Source organism: Drosophila persimilis, unplaced genomic scaffold (genome assembly GCF_003286085.1).
Source record: "Drosophila persimilis strain 14011-0111.01,24,50 unplaced genomic scaffold, DperRS2 tig00000000-arrow-pilon, whole genome shotgun sequence".
Taxonomy (NCBI): domain Eukaryota; kingdom Metazoa; phylum Arthropoda; class Insecta; order Diptera; family Drosophilidae; genus Drosophila; species Drosophila persimilis.
Window position 1 is genome coordinate 1,738,578 of NW_020825288.1, and position 17,940 is coordinate 1,756,517.

Below are 17,940 nucleotides of genomic sequence, written 5' to 3' on the forward strand. Positions count from 1 at the left end.
GTCCACGCTCAGCTAAGACTGAACCGATCGGGGCGTTGCCAAAACTGGCTCACCTGTCGCTCGATTGTGAAACCCGGGTATCTCTCTCTTTGGGAGTCATATCATATCTTATCAGGGAAACTTACGCACTGATAACACGCATTCCTTCTTCTCTTTTGGCCTGAACTTTGGTTTTGGTTAGGGCTTTAGCACACACATACCTATGCATCTTATATATCTTATTCTCTCTGACTCTCTGGGGATTGTGCAAGTTTTTGAATTACCAAATTATTTGTTTATTCCCTTCCACACTCTTTTTGTCTCTCTCTCTCTCTGTTGACTGTGGTCTCTACTGCCATTTGTGATTCATTTCCATTACAGTTAATCACACTTTGGGTTCGTCATGACGCGGCCATTTTGTGGTCCCTTCCTACAAGAGTATATACATACATACATATGAACACTTCCCGTTATAATTATAGACAATGACCCATTACTCGCTCGTCAAACGGCATTTCCGCTGCAGCTTAAGTTTTATGAATGGTGGTGTACGGTCTACGGTCTATGTAGATTGATTTCATTGGGGCATGAAAATGTCAGGGTCTTCATTGTGGAAGATCCATAAACGTGAGGAATGTGTGTGGGAGGGCTTTGGAGTAGATTATAAATTCGAGGGTAAATGTGAAAGTTTTCATTCTAGAGTTCTTTAAGGAAGAACTCAAGACAAAATTTGGAATTTAAATTTACAATTCAGTGAAATGGAAATAGTTTTAAAAATACCTATGCGCATTACCAGTACACCAATGCGAGACGTATGAATATACAAAATGTATTCAATTGTATTCCTTTTTGTATAGACACTACATTTGCTATATAATTAATAAGAAATTAGTCCAAAGAGAGAAAATTTAAAAAAAACCAACAAAATTGTAACTATTTTTATTTCACGACACATTTTTCATAGTTAGTAAACCCCCTTTTTAGCTCCCACAAAACTATCAATTAATGACCAGTGAACATAGTGCATTATCAGCTTTGCTGTGGTGCCCCGATAAGAAATACTTTCGACATACATGCCGTTAGTCGTGTTTTAGGTCTCATTACCGTGGCGTTCAGAATCGTGGCATATAAACTATGTACATCTTCCATTTTACAGGTGGTGGAGACACCTGGCGACAACAGCTGTTAGCATCAGCATGTTAACTAACATAACCTGTACGAGATAACAGCGATCGAACAGAAAGCTACCGGAAAGCTTTTGCACTCTGGCATACTATCACTTCCATTCTTGCTCTCTCGCTCTCTATCTCTTCTCAAAAACACATTGCTCTCCACTCTCACGCACTATCACTCTCACTCTCTCTTAGTTTGCTTATCAGCACACTGGAATACTACTCTGTGGGGGTCCGGGCTTCACAATGAATCCCATCCAATTTCAGTTCTTAGTCGAACGGCAACCGGCGGCGGCTTTTCAATCCCGTATTCATCAAGTGATACGCTCCCCGTTTAATCAATGAAAATGCTACGTTGCTTTTCGCACGCGGAGACCAGATTCGCGGCCCTGCTCTTCGCGCAGACACGCCCACAGCGGTGCTATCACAGCGAAAAGGGCGTCTGGGGTTATAAACCGATTCCCAAGCGCGACTATCAAGGTAATCTCCAGTGCCGGTTCACAAGTGTTGCCAAGACTTCAATTATAAAAGTTCCATTCATCCGTGTAAATAACCATCGCATCGATAAGGTTAACCAATACCTCTTTCAACAAAATCAAACAAACAAAAGAGCAGTGGGAATTTACACAAAAACTAAAGAGAAAACTCTTTGCTTGACCGCTCCCCCTGTCCAGAAACCAGTGAGAGCACAACAGCTGACCCAAAATAAACCTCAAAACAATAAGAAAAACAGCAGGGAGAGAGCAGAAAAACAATAAGAAAGAAAACATAGATAGGGGAAAAAGAAAGATCAAAGACAAATTGCTGTGGGTGAACGCAAAAACCAGAACCAAAAGTCAAACAAAAACTCTATCTCAAACTCAATCTTTTGTGGTGGCTGCAAGTGCACATCGAACATGTTGGTCCACACTCTGTAATATATGTACATATGTACACAAAGCTTGTGCTCTGTTAACAAAAAAAAAAAACGACATCTTACTGCTGCTTTTTCCTGCTAATCTTTCTCTATCGCGTGTTCCCACTTTAACAAATTTCCGCCTGCAAAAGCAAAAACTTTAAGGAGAAATCAAACACAAACACAGCTTCAGCTGCAGCTGACCATCGAACATGCTCGACGCAACCTGTTGGAGTAATCTCTGTAATTTATTGTCGGTGCCTCCGTTTATACGACTCCTGCGGGCTGGCTAGTGGAATATTTCTTCGGTGGTTTTTTGTGTGTTTTTACTAGTGGAATATTTGTACCCGGTAATCTTTAGAGCGCCAGGGGTATATTGTATTACTTTGGAACAGCTTTCAACCAAATAATGTGTGTACCTTCTAATGAAAGCTACTACGGTTTCAAATCCCCGAATAGGTGGCCCTTATATCAGACTACAGAACATTTTCCTCTAATTTTCTGTATAAACTCGAATGAAATATTCTTCTTAATGGACTCTTAGCAGCCCCTTTTTAAAAGGTATTCATATGGACTCAATTTGAACTCGATTTCTGGTACTTTATGCTTTTCCTGTGTTACCTAGCACTCCTAATCTTTGGGGTATGGGGCTTATCACATGTTTTCACTGATGTGAAATCTGATAAACTTGAGAATATATAGGCAGCGCTGGCTATTAGAGCAGGAGGCTATTTAGAGCTGCTAAAGATTATAAAGGCCCCCTAGGGTCTCCCTATCAAACTGCACTAATTAAGAGAAGACAAGAGAGGAAACTGCTCCACCCAGCAGATAGAGCCCCAACCTCTATCCTCGCACCGGGGTGTCTCTACGGCCGGACAACGAACAAAAGAAGTGCCCGAAAAATTGGAACTCTTTTGTGACTCGTCCTGCATCCGTTGCGAACACAATTGAGGGCTTATCGAGACCCCGGCCAGCAGTGCTCCTCCTGGATCCAGCTTCTGCGTTAGCCTCCTCATTTGACTGGCGACTGAAACAAAGAGACAAGACTTTCCATTGCCCGAGACTCTGCTCTGGCAGCTCCTGCTGGCTTTGGTCTGTTTCTGCCGCCGTGTCCGGTTTAATTCACTTGACAGCCACCACCCCTGCCACCACCCCAGCCCCTCCGTCAGGACTCCGGGATGGATCTCACTGTTCGTCATTTGTCCTTGTTCGCTTGCATATCCGTCAGCAAGGCCATTATCCTTTGGCTCTTGAGGCGCCACTCCAATAATATTTGCACGCCCAAGTTGAAATGTTGTCGCCGCAAATATTCATTCATCATTCGTCGTGCTCCTGTCCGGTTCTCGCCCACATTAAATTGATTTATCACCGAAATGTTGTGTGCAAATTGCATAAATTTCTGTAGGAAATTCAAACGCCAGCTGACGACGACCCCACGAAGGTGGGGATGAGCCCAAGGGGTCCTGCAACCTATGACTGCCTCTGCGGAGGGGTCCTGTAAACCCACGACTCGGGGCTAAAAAGAGGGTCCTGTAATCGAGTGATATGCGTCATCGCATAAATCCTCTAAGCAGGATAACACTTTGGCACGTAAACACCTAAACAGCCAACGAGTTGTCAATGGCCCAACCAGAGAATAAAATGGCAAAAAAAACCAAAAAACAGAAGGGAACCAATAAAAACAACCATTGCCATTTCTCATCCGTAACGGGTATTGGTTCTTCCAGGAAAATAAACGAATTTGATATGCCCTAAATAGAGAACAGGATAGAACACTCTTCAAAAGAAGCGCCACAGCAGGAAAATAAGGGGATCGAAAGATCTCACTTCTGTGGAAGAAAGCATTCTGTTGCTAAACACTTTGAAGGACTTTATTGAGTCAGAGATTCTATTCTGCCGTTACCTTACCATCATTCTCTGTGCAACGTCTTGATTGAGCTTCCGACGTTTCCTAGATAGGCAAATGTTCTCCCACTTCCACTTCCCCACCCCATTCCACATTGTTACTCCTTACATTCAGATCCATATCGAAGCCATATTTACCGAGCAAACACCATTCGAAAGTACACAGACCCAATCGTCCAACAGTCCATCAAAATGAAGCTAAGCGTGAAAAGCAAAAGAATAAATATCATAAAAGTAAAAGGCCAATAAATTCAAAAGGCCGCTTACAGTTGGCGGTACAGTTGGGCGAGGTACGAGCGGGAGCTGCGCGTGAATCCTTTTTTAAATAATTTATAACGTGGGGGGAAATTTATATTGTTTACGCATGTGTTCGCAGTGGCCGAGGAGGTGCGGGCGGCGCGGAACGCACAGGCCAACGTCTACCGTCTGGTGGAAGCCTTCCGCCAGCACGGACACAAATTGGCAACCGTAAATCCCATCAGCATCAAAGCGCCAGTGGCCACTGGCCAGAGGTGGGTCTACTGTACGCCTCCTTCTGCCAAATGTCATAATTTATTTTTTGTTCCCTCTGGTTTCTCCTTCTTTGTATTGTCACACGATGTCCTGGTTCTGGTTCTGGCCGTGTGTTTGTCTCTGCTTTTATGGCCCTGGCAGTGGGACAGAGGAGCTCCAGGAATTAAGTCCCGCATTTTATGGACTGCAGACACAGGAGACGGTGCGCACCGCTGGCCTCTTAAGTAGTCCGCAGATGGCCCAGGACGTGGCCCAACTGGAACAGCTGCTCAAGGACATTTACTGCGGCAGTGCAGTCAGCGCCGAGTTCTCCTATGTCGAGGTAAGTGCCCTTCAGCCAGCCCCGACCCTCCTGAAATCCCAACACCACTTTCCTTATGGAGAGTACGCTGACCGAATACTGATCCCCACAGAACCTGGAGGAGCGCGAGTGGCTGGCCAGGAACTTCGAGTCGCTGGAACAGCAGCACCAGCTGCCCGACACCGAGCGTCGCGAAATCGCCGAGCTCTTAATTAAGTCGCAGGCCTGGGATAATTTCATGGCCCTCAAGTTTCCCACCGTCAAGCGCTACGGCGGCGAAGGAGCCGAGTCCATGCTGGCCTTCTTCTGGCAGCTCCTGCGCGACAGTGTCCAAGGTGAGTCCAAGACTGTAAAGTGTGGAGCGGAACTGGGACCTAAGAGCTGGGAGAGTGTTTGTTCTGCTACTGAAACCCGATTAGCGAGACAGAATATCGCGCACCCTACTCAATGTTCTGGAACTTTTGTGGCCTGACAGCCCAGGGAGGTGACAGAGAGATATCCCGAAAATCTGTTCGGAGATGTGCACCCCGCGACACATGAACAGGGAAGCCGAATGGGAGTCTAACTTTTGAAAGTATTGCTGCTGCTTGCCGCTCTTTATGTGCCGCGAAGTGTAGCGAAACTTTCGTGCCGTGTCACGCCCTCACACCTGATATAACCCCAGCCCCCTATCGGCCTTTCAGGGCTGCTCACATATCAGCGCACGCTTACTTAACCCTAATCTGCTTTGCCCCGAAACTTTTCCTTCTTCCACATGCAACCGCCGACACCCAACCCCATCGGCAACAGCGAATATCGAGCACGTGGTGCTGGCGATGCCCCACAGAGGACGAACACCGCTGCAGGCGGCGCTCCTCAACATGCGGCCGGCGAAAGTTTTCCGCAAGCTCAGCGGCGCATCGGAGTTCAGCGAGGACATCGAGGCCATGTCGGACGTCATAAGTCATTTCCGTAAGTGGAACTTTTCCGCCATACGGCACACACGGCACACCCGGACCCCCCGTCGTATGCGTAATTTAATCAAATTCAAAACACCGAATCCCTTTGCCCCTTGCAGATGTTTCCGAGCAGCTGGAGGTGCTGGGCAGGCCGCTGAACTTCAGCATGGTGCGCAATCCCTCACATCTGGAGGTAAGCCGACAGCTCTCAGACAGCAACACGCCGCAAAGTTTGTAATTTCATCTTTGAATCCTTCAAATCGTGAATCCAGGCTGCCAATCCCGTGGCGATGGGCAAGGCCCGCTCCAAACAGCAGACACGGGGGGACGGCGCCTTCGGCCCTGACAGTCAGCCCTTTGGCCAACACGTGCTCAACGTAATCCTGCACGGCGATGCGGCCTTTGCCGGCCAGGGCATCAACCAGGAGTGCCTCAACATGGCCTATGTGCCGCACTTTGAGGTGGGCGGCAGCCTTCACTTGATTGTCAACAACCAGGTGGGCTTCACAACGCCCGGAGACCGCGGTCGGTCCACGGCCTACACCTCCGACCTGGCCAAGTCCATTCAGGCTCCCGTTTTCCATGTCAATGGAGACGATCCCGAGGCTTTGGCGCGCATCAGTAAGCTCGCTTTCCGATACCAGCGAGAGTTCCGCAAGGACATCTTCATCGATCTCAACTGCTTCCGTCGTTGGGGCCACAACGAGCTGGACGACCCCACCTTCACCAATCCGCTGGTCTATCAGATTGTCCATCAGCGACAGTCGGTGCCAGATCTGTATGTACAGCGGCTGGCCAAAGAGGAGGTTCTGTCGGAGTCTCAGGCCAAGGAGATGAGGGACAACTACATGAAATATCTGGGCGAGGAGCTGGCCTTGGCTCCCAGCTATCAGCCGCCGCCCACGTACTTCGAGAAGCAATGGGCAGGCCTCCAGTTGGCCCCGTCCAAGGAGCTCACGTACTGGGACACGGGTGTGGATTACGGACTACTGCATTTTATAGGACAACAGAGCGTGAGCTATCCCGCAGATTTTGTGAGTTTAACTGAAGGATTGGGTCCATCTATAGGGCTGATCTATAGGGCTTACCCTTTCCTCTTCCAGAACATCCATCCACATCTACAGAAGACCTTTGTGAATGCTCGTCTGAAAAAGCTGGAGGCAGGATCGAAAATCGATTGGGCCACTGCTGAGGCCTTGGCTCTGGGCAGCCTCATGTACCAGGGCCACAATATCCGCATCAGTGGCGAGGATGTGGGGCGCGGCACCTTCTCCCACCGCCACGCGATGCTGGTGGACCAAAAGACCAACGAGATGTTCATTCCTTTGAACAGCATGGAGGGCGGCAACGGCGGCAAACTGGAGCTGGCACACAGCATTCTGTCGGAGGAGGCGGTGCTGGGCTTCGAGTACGGCATGGCCATCGACAATCCCCAGAACCTGATCATCTGGGAGGCCCAATTCGGCGACTTTGCGAATGGAGCCCAAATCATCATCGATGCCTTCATTGTTTCGGGAGAAAGTGAGTTTTAATCACGATTTCGTACTCATTTTGATCTCTCTCTCTGTCTGCTCGCAGCCAAATGGATGGAGTCGAATGCTTTGGTGATGCTTCTGCCGCACGGCTACGATGGCGCTGCCTCAGAGCACAGTTCGTGCCGCATTGAGCGTTTCCTGCAGCTGTGCGACTCCAAGGAGACGTCCGCAGATGGCGATAGCGTCAATGTGCACATTGTCAGCCCCACCACACCCGCCCAGTACTATCATGTCCTGCGGCGCCAGCTGGCCAGGAACTTCCGCAAGCCATTGGTGGTGATGGGACCAAAGACGTTGCTCCGTCTGCCGGCAGCCACCTCCACGCACGAGGACTTCCAGCCGGGCACGCTCTTCCACAATGTTCTCGGTGCGTAAAGGTCAGCCTACAGCCTTGCTGTTTTCTTTATTATCAGTTGTTCTGCTTCGCCTTCTAGGTGATACTAAAGTGCAGGCGGATCAGGTGCGAAAGGTCGTCCTGTGCAGTGGGAAACACTACTATGCCCTGGCGGAGGAGCGTGAGAAGCGTCAGTCCTACGACACGGCCATCCTGCGCCTGGAGTCACTCTGCCCATTCCCCCTGCAGGAGCTGCAGGCACAGCTCGCCCAGTACGGTCACGTGCAATGTGAGTTTCATTTCGTAAACTTTTTCCGTACTCCTTCCCCCCCACTATATGCCTCTCCGGTCCACAGCCTTCGTTTGGAGCCAGGAGGAGCACCGTAATATGGGCGCCTGGACGTTTGTGCGGCCACGTTTTGAAAATTTAATTGGCCAACAGGTAAAAAGTCTTCTTCCGCCCCCACACACAAACAGCCGCAAAAAGAGCTCTCACACAATCGCACTCTCCACCTTCCACCTTCCACTTTCCATCCGTACAGCTCCACTACTGCGGTCGCTGCGAGGCCCCCACCCCGGCCACCGGCATCGGCAAAGTGCATAAACGGGAAGTTGATGAGATTGTTGCTGCCCCATTTGAACTTTAGTTGAAGCCGGATGCCCATGCCTGCCCCACACAGCCGCACAGCCACACAGCAACCACCCTGAAGCTCCTACGACTACTCGTACTCTGCCACAGCCTGTCCGTATATCACAAAGTACTTTTAGCTCAATAAAACTGCCAAAAAAATATATATAAAAACCAGAAGGGAAGTCAGAGTATAGCGTTAGGTCCCCGAAGGATAGATACGCTTGAAGATACAGAAGTACACACAGCAAACTGTAGGATATAGTCTGGAATTCCAGTTTAAAAAACAGTATGTTATAGTCATTAGAACGTAACAATTCCGACTTATATACATACTGCTTAAAGAATACTTAAGAGAAACAAAGTAGAAACATGGCTACATCTACTCTGCTTCGGATACTCTCACTTATCGAGTCTATACTTTCGATACCGCTGCCTGGTCTGCTTGGCAAACTTCTAGACAAAACCGTAGTAACCCCACTTTAGAGTATGGTAATACAAGTGGAGAAATGTAGAAAGTAGAGCGAGAAACGCTCACCGCCTTTCACAATAATTTATCGTATGGAAAAAGCTTCGTGGGAGGAGGGAGGAAAAAAACTTTAAGCCATAAAGTTTTAATTGTTTGTTGGCTGGTCCAGCCCTGGTGCCTGCCCAACGATTGTGTACATAATTTGCTGTAGCAGAAAAGTACTCGCCCTGGCCCTCGCCCTGGCCCCATAATAATCCTAATGTCCTGCAAGTGTAAAGTTCCGAAAAAAAAAAGAACGACATAAAGCCAGAAAGAGCAGGACGAACTTAACCTACCGTAAATATTTATTATATGTTTATGAAACATTTTACAGACTTTCATTTTGGAGTCGTTCAAGCAGCGAAGTGAACCAACTTATAAAATAAGTGTACAGCAGAGACATGCAATGGATGGACTATATTGGTTCAATTAGATGGACTACAAATATAAAGTATACATACATGGAAGCGAGAGACGAGACGCTAGGGAGATAGACAGATCTGTGAGGTGCATTGCGGTGAACTATGGCATTGTAGTGGTATCAAGTGCTTGGTGGTGCGGTGGAGGTGGGTACTACATATAAGGCGTTGCCAAGGACCCTAAAGCGGATAGAAGGTCGAGAGAAGGTTGAGAGAAACACTAACAAAGGATTCAAAAGAGGCAAAAGTCTCATCATCACACTTAAACCCTAGACGGCAGGCAGGTTCCCAACGAAGAATCTATATGACCGGCCTGCCGTAGACTTGCTCTAGAATGTTATAAAAGTCGGTGGACGTCTTATATGCAAAGTGCAGAAGTCACATCCAGAAGACCATGGCCACGCACACGACCACCACCACGAAGGCGGCCTCCCGGCAATTGGCATTATCCCAGCCGCATTCCAGGTCGAATTTGAGGGCCTTTCGCAGTAGAGTTAGTCGGTTAGTAGCACATCCAGATGATTTGTTGATCAAATGCTTACCTCCATGAGCTGCTGACCGCCCTTGTTCTCGCAGCGCGTCTCGCGCAGATCATCGTCGTGGTCATCGCAGTTGTGGCGTCCGTACACCTGGCAGGGCGAGTTCATGAACGTACGGAAGACGGTGTCGGTCCAGGTCTGCGATGAGCAAATGTACTGCCGACGCTTGCGCTGCCAGAACTCTACCCATCTTCAAAACAGAGAGCGATTATAGTGACAGTATGACGCAAGTTCTCATGAGAGTCCTACCCCAAATCGCAATCACAGTTGAGATCCGTGTGGGACATCTTCAAGTCAGTCAGGAAGACACTGTTGGGCAGATAGGGCACTTGACCAGTGTTTGGATTGGGGATCTTCTTGAGGTTGCGATTTTGGTAGCGAATGTCCAGCGAGATATTGCGCACCCGACCCATATGCTTGAAGAAGTTCGGAGGCAGTGCTTGCAGCGAGGTGTTGAAGAGTTGCATATAGAGGTAGGGAGACCGCATGCCCTGAAAGAATCGAATCATTTAGCATAGGGGTAGCTATAGTACGGACTACAATGACAGGCCTACCTTCAAGATGTGTTCATTCAAACTGGCAAACTGGGGACCACTGAACGTGAGGTTCGTCAGCTTCGACGGCAGATGTCCCTCCATCTCGCGCTGCAGATCGGTTGGATTGCCCAGCTGCAGAGTCTGCATCTCCTGGGTGGGACCCGAACCCTTCTTCACGATGCGTGTGAACGGCTGTGGGGCCTCGATCCACAGCTCCCGAATGTTGTAGTGATGGCGCAGCAAATGGGGAATGTTGAAGTGCTCCAGATGGGAGTATGCCGTCAGCTTGAGGGATCGCAGATGGGGCAAGGAGTCCAGACAGCCGTATTCAAAGTAATGCAGCCGGAAGTTGGATATATCCAGCATCTCGAGGTCCTCGTTGACGCCATCGAAGCTGTTGTTGTTCAGAGAGGTGATCGGATTGCCAGAGAGCATGAGGCGTCTGTGTGAGAAAAGAAACAACGATTAGAGGTCAGAGCTCTAATAGAGGGATCCGATGAATGGCTAAACAGACCTCAGATGAGGCAGTGATTGTGTCATCAGGGGTACATTTGTCAGATCATTGTTGGAGAGGTCCAGCATACGCAGGTTGCTCATATTGTGGGCCAGCTCCTGCGGAATCGAGGGCAGCTCGTTGTAGCCCAGTCGGAACTCACGCAGATACTTTAGCCGGATCTCTGGAACTGTACTCAAGGACACGTTTTCCATGCCCAACTTGATCAGCGAGTTCTCCAGGCCCATGAAGGATTTGTCCATTACTTTGAGATCCCGATTGTGAGAGAGATCGAGCACGGCCAGCCTGGGCATCGTGGCAAAGACAGCATCGTCGATGCGTAGCAAATAGTTGTAAGAGATGTCCAGGTAGCGAAGAGACTGCAAGGAGCCATGTTAGATGGCTGAGAATATGGTTGAGGGTGTGCCTTACTCTAAACTTATTGGACAGATCCATGCTGTGGATGGTGGAGATGAAATTGTTGGACAAGTGCAGCTCGCAGAGCGTCAGAGCCGCCAAGCTAGACAGCGACGAAGAGGGGATCTTCAAGAGCATGTTGTGCGAGACATCCAGCCTGTAAAGTAAATCAAATGTAACCGACAGATGGTAAAACGTTCCTCACGCAACTCTTACTTTTCCATTCCTCCATTATAGAAGAGGTTGTCGGGCAGTCCCCTCAGATGATTGTGCGAGAAGTCAACGATGCGCAGGCCTTGTACCGGCTTGAAGATATCCTGTGGGATGTCGCTCAGGTAGTTGTGGCCAAAATATACCAGCTGCAGGTTCTTTGTGTTCTTGAAGGCATCAAAGTCGAGCTCGTGGATCCAGTTGTAGCTCAGATCCAACCACTGGAGGTTGGGCATGTTGCCAAAGACATCACGAGTGGTGTTCTAAAAAGAAAAAGTGATCTTAAATAGATTGTTGGGAAGTGTGTTGGAGATGGTGTACCCACCATCAGGGAGTTGTAGCCCAAATGGAGGTGTGTCATCGAGATCTCGGCGGGACGGAAGTAGCCCGGATGAATGATGGATATATTGTTGTGGGACAGATCCAAGATCTTGATGTTCGAGTGGTACATGCCACCTGCAAGGCAAAGTAAAACCTTTGAGAAAGAGTTACGCTGAAGGGTGTTAGGGCTTCGCTCCCACCATGTTCATTCCTTCCGCTCCACGAAGAGTTGTACATCAGCTGCTTGATCTGATTGTGGCTGACGTTCACATTCAAATTGGACAGCGTGCCGACCTGGTCGAAGTAGTCAAAGTTGAAGTTCGGCAACTGATTGAAGGCCATGTCCAGGATCTCCAGTTTGGGCAGATTCTGGAAGGACTCGTCCGCGAGACTGTTCAGCTTATTTCCCCTCAGACTCAAGTACTCCAATTCATCCAGATTCATAAAGGCCCGACGTTCGACCTTGTCGATCTTGTTGTCATCCAGCTGCAGCTTACGCAGAGCCTCCAGATCGAAGAAGGTGTGCTGCGAGATTGAGTTGAGTAGATTGAAACGCAGCGAGATCTCCTCCAGCTTGGTGTGAATGTCGCCCTGGAAGGTGCCCTTCAGGACCTGTTCGATGCGGTTGTCGTGCAGCTCTAGCATGCGCAGGTTTTTCAAGAAGTGGAAGCTCGTATCGCTCATGGTGCTGATATGATTGTTGCTAAAGTCCAGCTCTTGGAGGGAAGTGAGGTGACGCAGGGGCTCAGCGGGCAGGGCACTGCCCGAGTAGCCATGCGACATCTTCAGAGATATCAGAGAGTGACCAATCTGTAAGATAACCAAGGAACCAAGTTAACTAAATGTTTCTGAGAGGGATTCTCCAAGGACCAACCTCATGGAAAGCATCATTCTCAATGCTCGATATTCCGTTCTCACTAAAGTCCAGCCGCTTCAGACCCCGCACATGCTTGAAGGCGTGCGATTGTATGGCCGAGAGACTGGCCCTGGTGATCTGCAGATCCTCCAGCTCCACTCCGAAATCCTTGAAGTCCTCGGGCCCCACGGAAGATGTTCCCAGCCGGGAGATGGAGAGCGAGCGCATGTTCCGCATTCTGGTCATACTTTTTGAAAATAAATACAAAACGTTGTTCTGGGGTAAGGAGGGGTGTGTGTGTGGGAGCAGGTCCGTGCGGGGGTGTACTTACTTGCGCAGGGTCTGGAGATTCGTGGGATCATTGCGGTCTCCGCTGAGGTCCAGCTTGAGCAGCGTGTAGTGCACGGCGTTGAAGGTTTCGGTGGGTTTCTGTATCTTGATCTTGTTGTCCCGCATGCTGATGACCCTGTTACGGACGTAGAAAGAGGAAACAGAGGGTTGAGTGGTTGGATGGGTTATTACGCCGGCTTTTCCCTCTTCTTCGCATTCTTCTTCGGTGTGCAAATCGGAATCGGAAACGGGTCACACACTTAGCACACATTGAGGAAGCCCTAGAGGCCGCTGACAATCGGATTAGGTAGGGTCTGTTGGTGGGTGGGTGTCTGGTTGGCTGGGTGCTGGTGGTGTGCCTGACTCACCTCAAGACATCGAAATTGTTAAAGAGTTTGTGGTGTAGCTTGGTCAGATTGTTGCCGGAGAGATCCAGGATCTGCAGGCTGTTCACCAGGCTGTCAAAGGCCTGCGGCGAAATGTTCGTGAGGCCGCAGTACCGCATGTAGATCTCCCTTATCCTGGCCGGCTTGAAGGCATCCTCCTGCCAATCAAATGCAAAGATTAACAGATGGAAAGGACAGAGGTCATCCGTGGACCCACCTTTAGAGTGTGTATAGGATTGCCATCGAAGAACGTCCGATTGACCGTGTCAAAGTATTTGAAGGAGTTCGGCGGCAGTACCTCTATATGATTGTACTCCAGGTGGAGATTATCCAGATTCAACTTAGTGCTGGCCTTGATGTCGTACGTCTCATTGCCACTCAGCGACCAGATCACGTTGTGGGAGATGTCCAGGGTGCGCAGGCTCTTGAGCGGACCGAGGGCATCGTAGGGGATCTCCGAGAGAATGTTGTCGGTGAGCAGGAGGCGCGTCAGGCGCGGCATTCCGTCCACGAACACGTTCGGATCGATCTCGAAGAGATTGTTGCCACTCAGGTCGAGGGTCTCCAGTATGAGCAGCCCGGTGAAGCTGTGCGTTTGCAACATGGAGATGCAGTTCTCCCGCAGGATCAGCGTCTGCAGCGAGTCCTCCAGACCGCGGAACGAGTCGTGGTGGATGTGCGTTATGTGATTGTAGCCCAGGTCCAGGTGCCGCAGCTTCTGCAGGTGGCGCAGCGACTTCGAGGGGATCTCCACCAAATCGTTCTGCGGCAGTATGAGCTCCCACAGCGAACGCTCCAGCCCCGTGAAGGCATCGTCGGGTATCTCTGTCAGATGATTCCCCGAAACCTTCAGCCGATACATACCCGTCGACTGCAGGAAGTACGGCTCGATCTCGCGCAATCCTGTGTTCTCCATGTGAAGCATGAAAACCTATACCCCAAAGGAATCGTCATCACTGCAAGATTGGGGGATCATCAGAGCAGCCTCTTATACACTCACCTTTGAATGGTTCACCATGCGTGGCAGTGCGGGGAAGGGCACATTCTTGCAGTGGACTATGCCCAGATCTGTGGAGGACTTGGAGCAGGTGCACATCACGTTGTAGGTGCAGGGTGGGTAGCGCCGCTCCTGCATCTCACGATCGAGCATCGAGGCGCGGGCCAGCGACATCCAGATCATGATGATGAGCGTTATGGTTAGGAAGGCATAGCCAAACTTAAAGAAGAACTCAAGACCCTGGGACGAGGAAATGAGAAAGAATATGGATAGAAGTAAAAATTAAAAATGAAGGATGTGAGGAACCTTCTCTATCTTTGGCTTCGTTAACCACACAAAGCCCAGAACTCCCCTTCATTATCGCTTAGAGAAAGGGTTCAGGGGTGACTAGACCAGCAGGACTTAAATCTAAGGCTTCTGAGGGGCTTGAGAGGCTTCTCCTTAGCGTAGCCTATCGAATGTCCTTTTATCAAATTATTAGCCCCATTTAGAGGATGGGAGTTCCCCGATTCGATTAGTTTTGAACAGGATCTCCTGTTGTGGCATACACACCATTTTGTTAATTGGATTAGGCACTCGCGATAATTGGCATTTAGAACAGACTTAATTCAATTTGGCTGCCACTCAATTCACACATGCGGCTGCCACTCTCCACTGATGCTGCACTGATGCTCTGCTCTCGGTTCGATTCCCACTGATTAATCCCTGCGCAGGACACTCGCGTTGCTGTTATCACTGCCCTCTGGCCAGAGTAGTCCTTGAGCGCTCGTGCCGATTTCAGTTCGACTTTCTGTTAAGAGAAAAAACACGTCCGAACCGATGCGCGTTTCACGCACGTCTGCAACATGGAACATCCATCGGCTGTGGGAGGTTGGTTGGCCAAGTGGCGCGCCTCGCTAATTGGATTGTAACATATCGGGGAATGCTCAGCGGCGCCGAGGCGCCTTCGTTGCATTTGGCCATTGGGCACAGCACACACGCACACGCTTTCGCTTAATTTGCTGCATTACTTTAGTGGTTGGATGGATGGATGGATGGTCGGTTGTTTAGAATATGGCCAGCAAAATGGATACAAGAATAGGGCGGAAGAGGATTTCGGTTTTCAAGATTTTCTGGGGCCAGTCAATGCAGCCGTGCAGCCTCTGGGTCGACTTAAAACTTGTAAGATTTCGCTTAACATGATTTCAGGTTTTTGGGCGGCGAAAGCAGCGTGAAAAGCAGCGTGTACAACAAGCTGCAAACAATTGAGTCTTAATGGGATTGGGGTATACATATAGGATATAATTTAGGATTAACAAAACATGCACAAAATATTACAAACGAAGGGAGTTATTGCATTGGCCACGCCGTCTCATTTCAGTGTGCGTATTTTGCGATACAGCCAGGAATGGTAGGTGCGTTCCTTGACCAGTTCTTTATCTGTAAGAGAGAGAATTAAATAATTTAATGTCATATGGAAATAACATTTAAATCTACTACTAACCATCACACTGAAAGCACTGAGCCAGCTGTGGCGGACAAATGTTCTCCGAATTAAAGTAAAATGTGGTCTGGAGTTCGCGGAATTTGTTCACAGACTTCATTGTGATATGCCGCGAGTAGGGCTCCTTGCCATCGAGATGGTCGCGAACGTAATGGGCCGCCAGGTGAATGTCCATCACGTCGCTTAGCTGGTCATCAATAGCCTCCACCTGCTTAGGGGTCTTTTTCAAAAGCTCAGAGCAGACATCGCTGTAGACTGGGGACAACATTTAGAAAGAAGTTTTGGAATGCCTGAAGGCTTTCATGTCTGGCTCACCATTGGGCAGATTCAGGTGAATGTGTATCATCAGCAGATGCTCCATGGTGCAATGGATTTGGAACAGTTTCGAGATCCGCTCCATGCTCTCGTGCTCATCAAAGTGACTATTTTTGATCCCGGCCACATCGTCGTCACCATATTTGACGGCCGTCGCTCTGCTGTCCGCATCGAGATGCAGCAGAGTCTTACGCATGCCACCTCCTGGCGTCGCGTCTCCTCGGACGGCGTTGTGCAGGGATTTGCGGAGCTGCGGCACATTCTGGGGCGACCCATCTGCCGTTTCTGACGACTCCTTAAGCAGATTGGTGCTGCACATCTTGCTCTCCGTGTAGATAAACTCGTAGTCCTTGTACACCTTCTCCAGGCCAACTTCCAGAAGCAGTTCTAGCGCCTCGGCGCCACTGAGGCAAGGAATGGCCAGTCGGCGATTGGCCAACTCTGTGATGATCTCCGCCAAGCGGTTCTTGTTCGTTGGTGTATTCTTTAAAAGATATGTAATTATGTGAAAGATATAAACATGGATTTTATTTGGCTATACGCACCACAATGTTGCAGCGAGCGGCGCACTGGAAGAGCATATTGAAGGCCATCTTCAGATCCTTGTAGGAACCACAGCCTAGAGCACACAGAATATGATTTAAACTGTCAACTAGAAGATAGGACATTGAATTAACTTACACTTGAGCAGCTCCCACAGCTTGTCGGTGAGATCCGTGAGCCGCCTGCCCTTGGCCCGATGCACCACCTCCTCAATATCGAACTCGGAAGCGCCAGTGATGTACGTATCCATCAGGTCGGAAACATCCGTCATGGTCTTGTTAATCGAGTCGCGCAGCTCATCCATATCAATGCCGCTGCCACAGCGATATGTAGGGTCCCGGATAAGGCCCTGCCGCTCGTCATTGTGGTAACTAACGATGTCCTCGCGTATATAGACCAGAATACGCAGCTGGTTCATGAAGTCCTGCGTCAAAGAACTGCAATCGCCGACGCGAAATGTGTGCGAGAGAGCCACCTCGCACTCGCGCAGGTTGACCAGCTGGGGCTGTGGAGACGACGTGACCCAGGAGCAGCGCAGCGTCATTTTTGGATTGACCTGATATCTGTTTTCAATGGAAGTCTCCATAGGCGCCCCGCCTGCTATCGAGTGCTGACGCACCAGGGACTGCGAAGTGACCATAAATGCCGGAAGCACCCCCTGGTAGCTAAGGATGCCGCGCGAGAAGTGCGTCTTATGGAACTCGTACTGCAGCAACTGGGTCTGACCATGGTCGCTGCCATCGCACAGGAACCAGACGGACCCCAAGCCATCGGCATGCTGAAAATGCTCGGTGCAGATGATGCCGCGCGCCTTGTCCACGGACATACCGCGCTGAAACTCCTCCTCCAGCTTCCAGGGATGTGAGCTCACCAGTTGCAGATCCAGCGAGAGGTCGGCAATTGCATCCACAATGCAATCATCCTTCAAGGGACTGCCTGTCAGATCCAACTCGGAGGTTCCCTCTATTTTTTGCAGCAGTTTTGTGGGCGTCGTTTTGATTTTGGACGCCGCTGCATTGCGATCCTCTTTGAAAACGAGCACGATCTTTTTCCCAACTTCACCGGCCCCAGCTATGCTGCCCAGGTACGTGGGCGGAGGTCCATACGTAATAGTATAGTCTTCCCCATATCTGCGCATTAATTCGGCATAAATATTTGCTAGATTTGCAGCCATTTTTTTAAGAAAATTGTTCAAAAACAAACACAGTAAAAGCGGCAAGTGTTCAAAGGCGTCCACCGATAGACATGAATGTATCGAAATGCAACAGGAGTAAATTGAATATGTACGATAGATTTTGACGATAGCAATGGGAGGGACGTCTGGCCGATGTTTCCCCAGCTCTAAGTCCATCTCTAATACTCCGCACGTGTTGATAATATTTTTGTT

At 49.5% G+C, this 17,940-nt stretch overlaps 3 protein-coding genes across 3 annotated transcripts; 1 reads left to right on the forward strand and 2 right to left on the reverse strand.

Moving 5' to 3' along the window:
* The first annotated feature begins 1,456 nt into the window (after window positions 1–1,456).
* Window positions 1,457–8,372, forward strand: LOC6595098 (probable 2-oxoglutarate dehydrogenase E1 component DHKTD1 homolog, mitochondrial). The gene is made up of 12 exons (XM_026984103.1): window positions 1,457–1,631; window positions 4,328–4,463; window positions 4,606–4,786; window positions 4,878–5,100; window positions 5,555–5,716; window positions 5,823–5,896; window positions 5,976–6,737; window positions 6,807–7,224; window positions 7,282–7,605; window positions 7,673–7,861; window positions 7,929–8,014; window positions 8,115–8,372. Exons 1-12 carry the CDS (start codon window positions 1,493–1,495, stop codon window positions 8,217–8,219), a joined length of 2,799 nt encoding a protein of 932 aa, XP_026839904.1. The 5' UTR covers window positions 1,457–1,492; the 3' UTR covers window positions 8,220–8,372.
* Window positions 8,373–8,995: 623 nt separating this feature from the next.
* Window positions 8,996–15,030, reverse strand: LOC6595097 (chaoptin). The gene is made up of 15 exons (XM_002020339.2): window positions 14,765–15,030; window positions 14,216–14,452; window positions 13,433–14,146; window positions 13,198–13,373; window positions 12,831–12,965; window positions 12,518–12,746; window positions 11,844–12,453; window positions 11,648–11,778; window positions 11,329–11,585; window positions 11,128–11,269; window positions 10,717–11,075; window positions 10,221–10,644; window positions 9,916–10,157; window positions 9,670–9,856; window positions 8,996–9,607 (listed from the first exon to the last, which is right to left on the reverse strand). Exons 1-15 carry the CDS (start codon window positions 14,765–14,767, stop codon window positions 9,506–9,508), a joined length of 3,948 nt encoding a protein of 1,315 aa, XP_002020375.1. The 5' UTR covers window positions 14,768–15,030; the 3' UTR covers window positions 8,996–9,505.
* A 256-nt stretch (window positions 15,031–15,286) lies between these two features.
* Window positions 15,287–17,714, reverse strand: LOC6595096 (protein zwilch). Its single transcript, XM_002020338.2, has 5 exons — window positions 16,692–17,714; window positions 16,556–16,629; window positions 16,011–16,494; window positions 15,696–15,950; window positions 15,287–15,631 (listed from the first exon to the last, which is right to left on the reverse strand). Exons 1-5 carry the CDS (start codon window positions 17,689–17,691, stop codon window positions 15,564–15,566), a joined length of 1,881 nt encoding a protein of 626 aa, XP_002020374.2. The 5' UTR covers window positions 17,692–17,714; the 3' UTR covers window positions 15,287–15,563.
* Window positions 17,715–17,940: the final 226 nt, after the last annotated feature.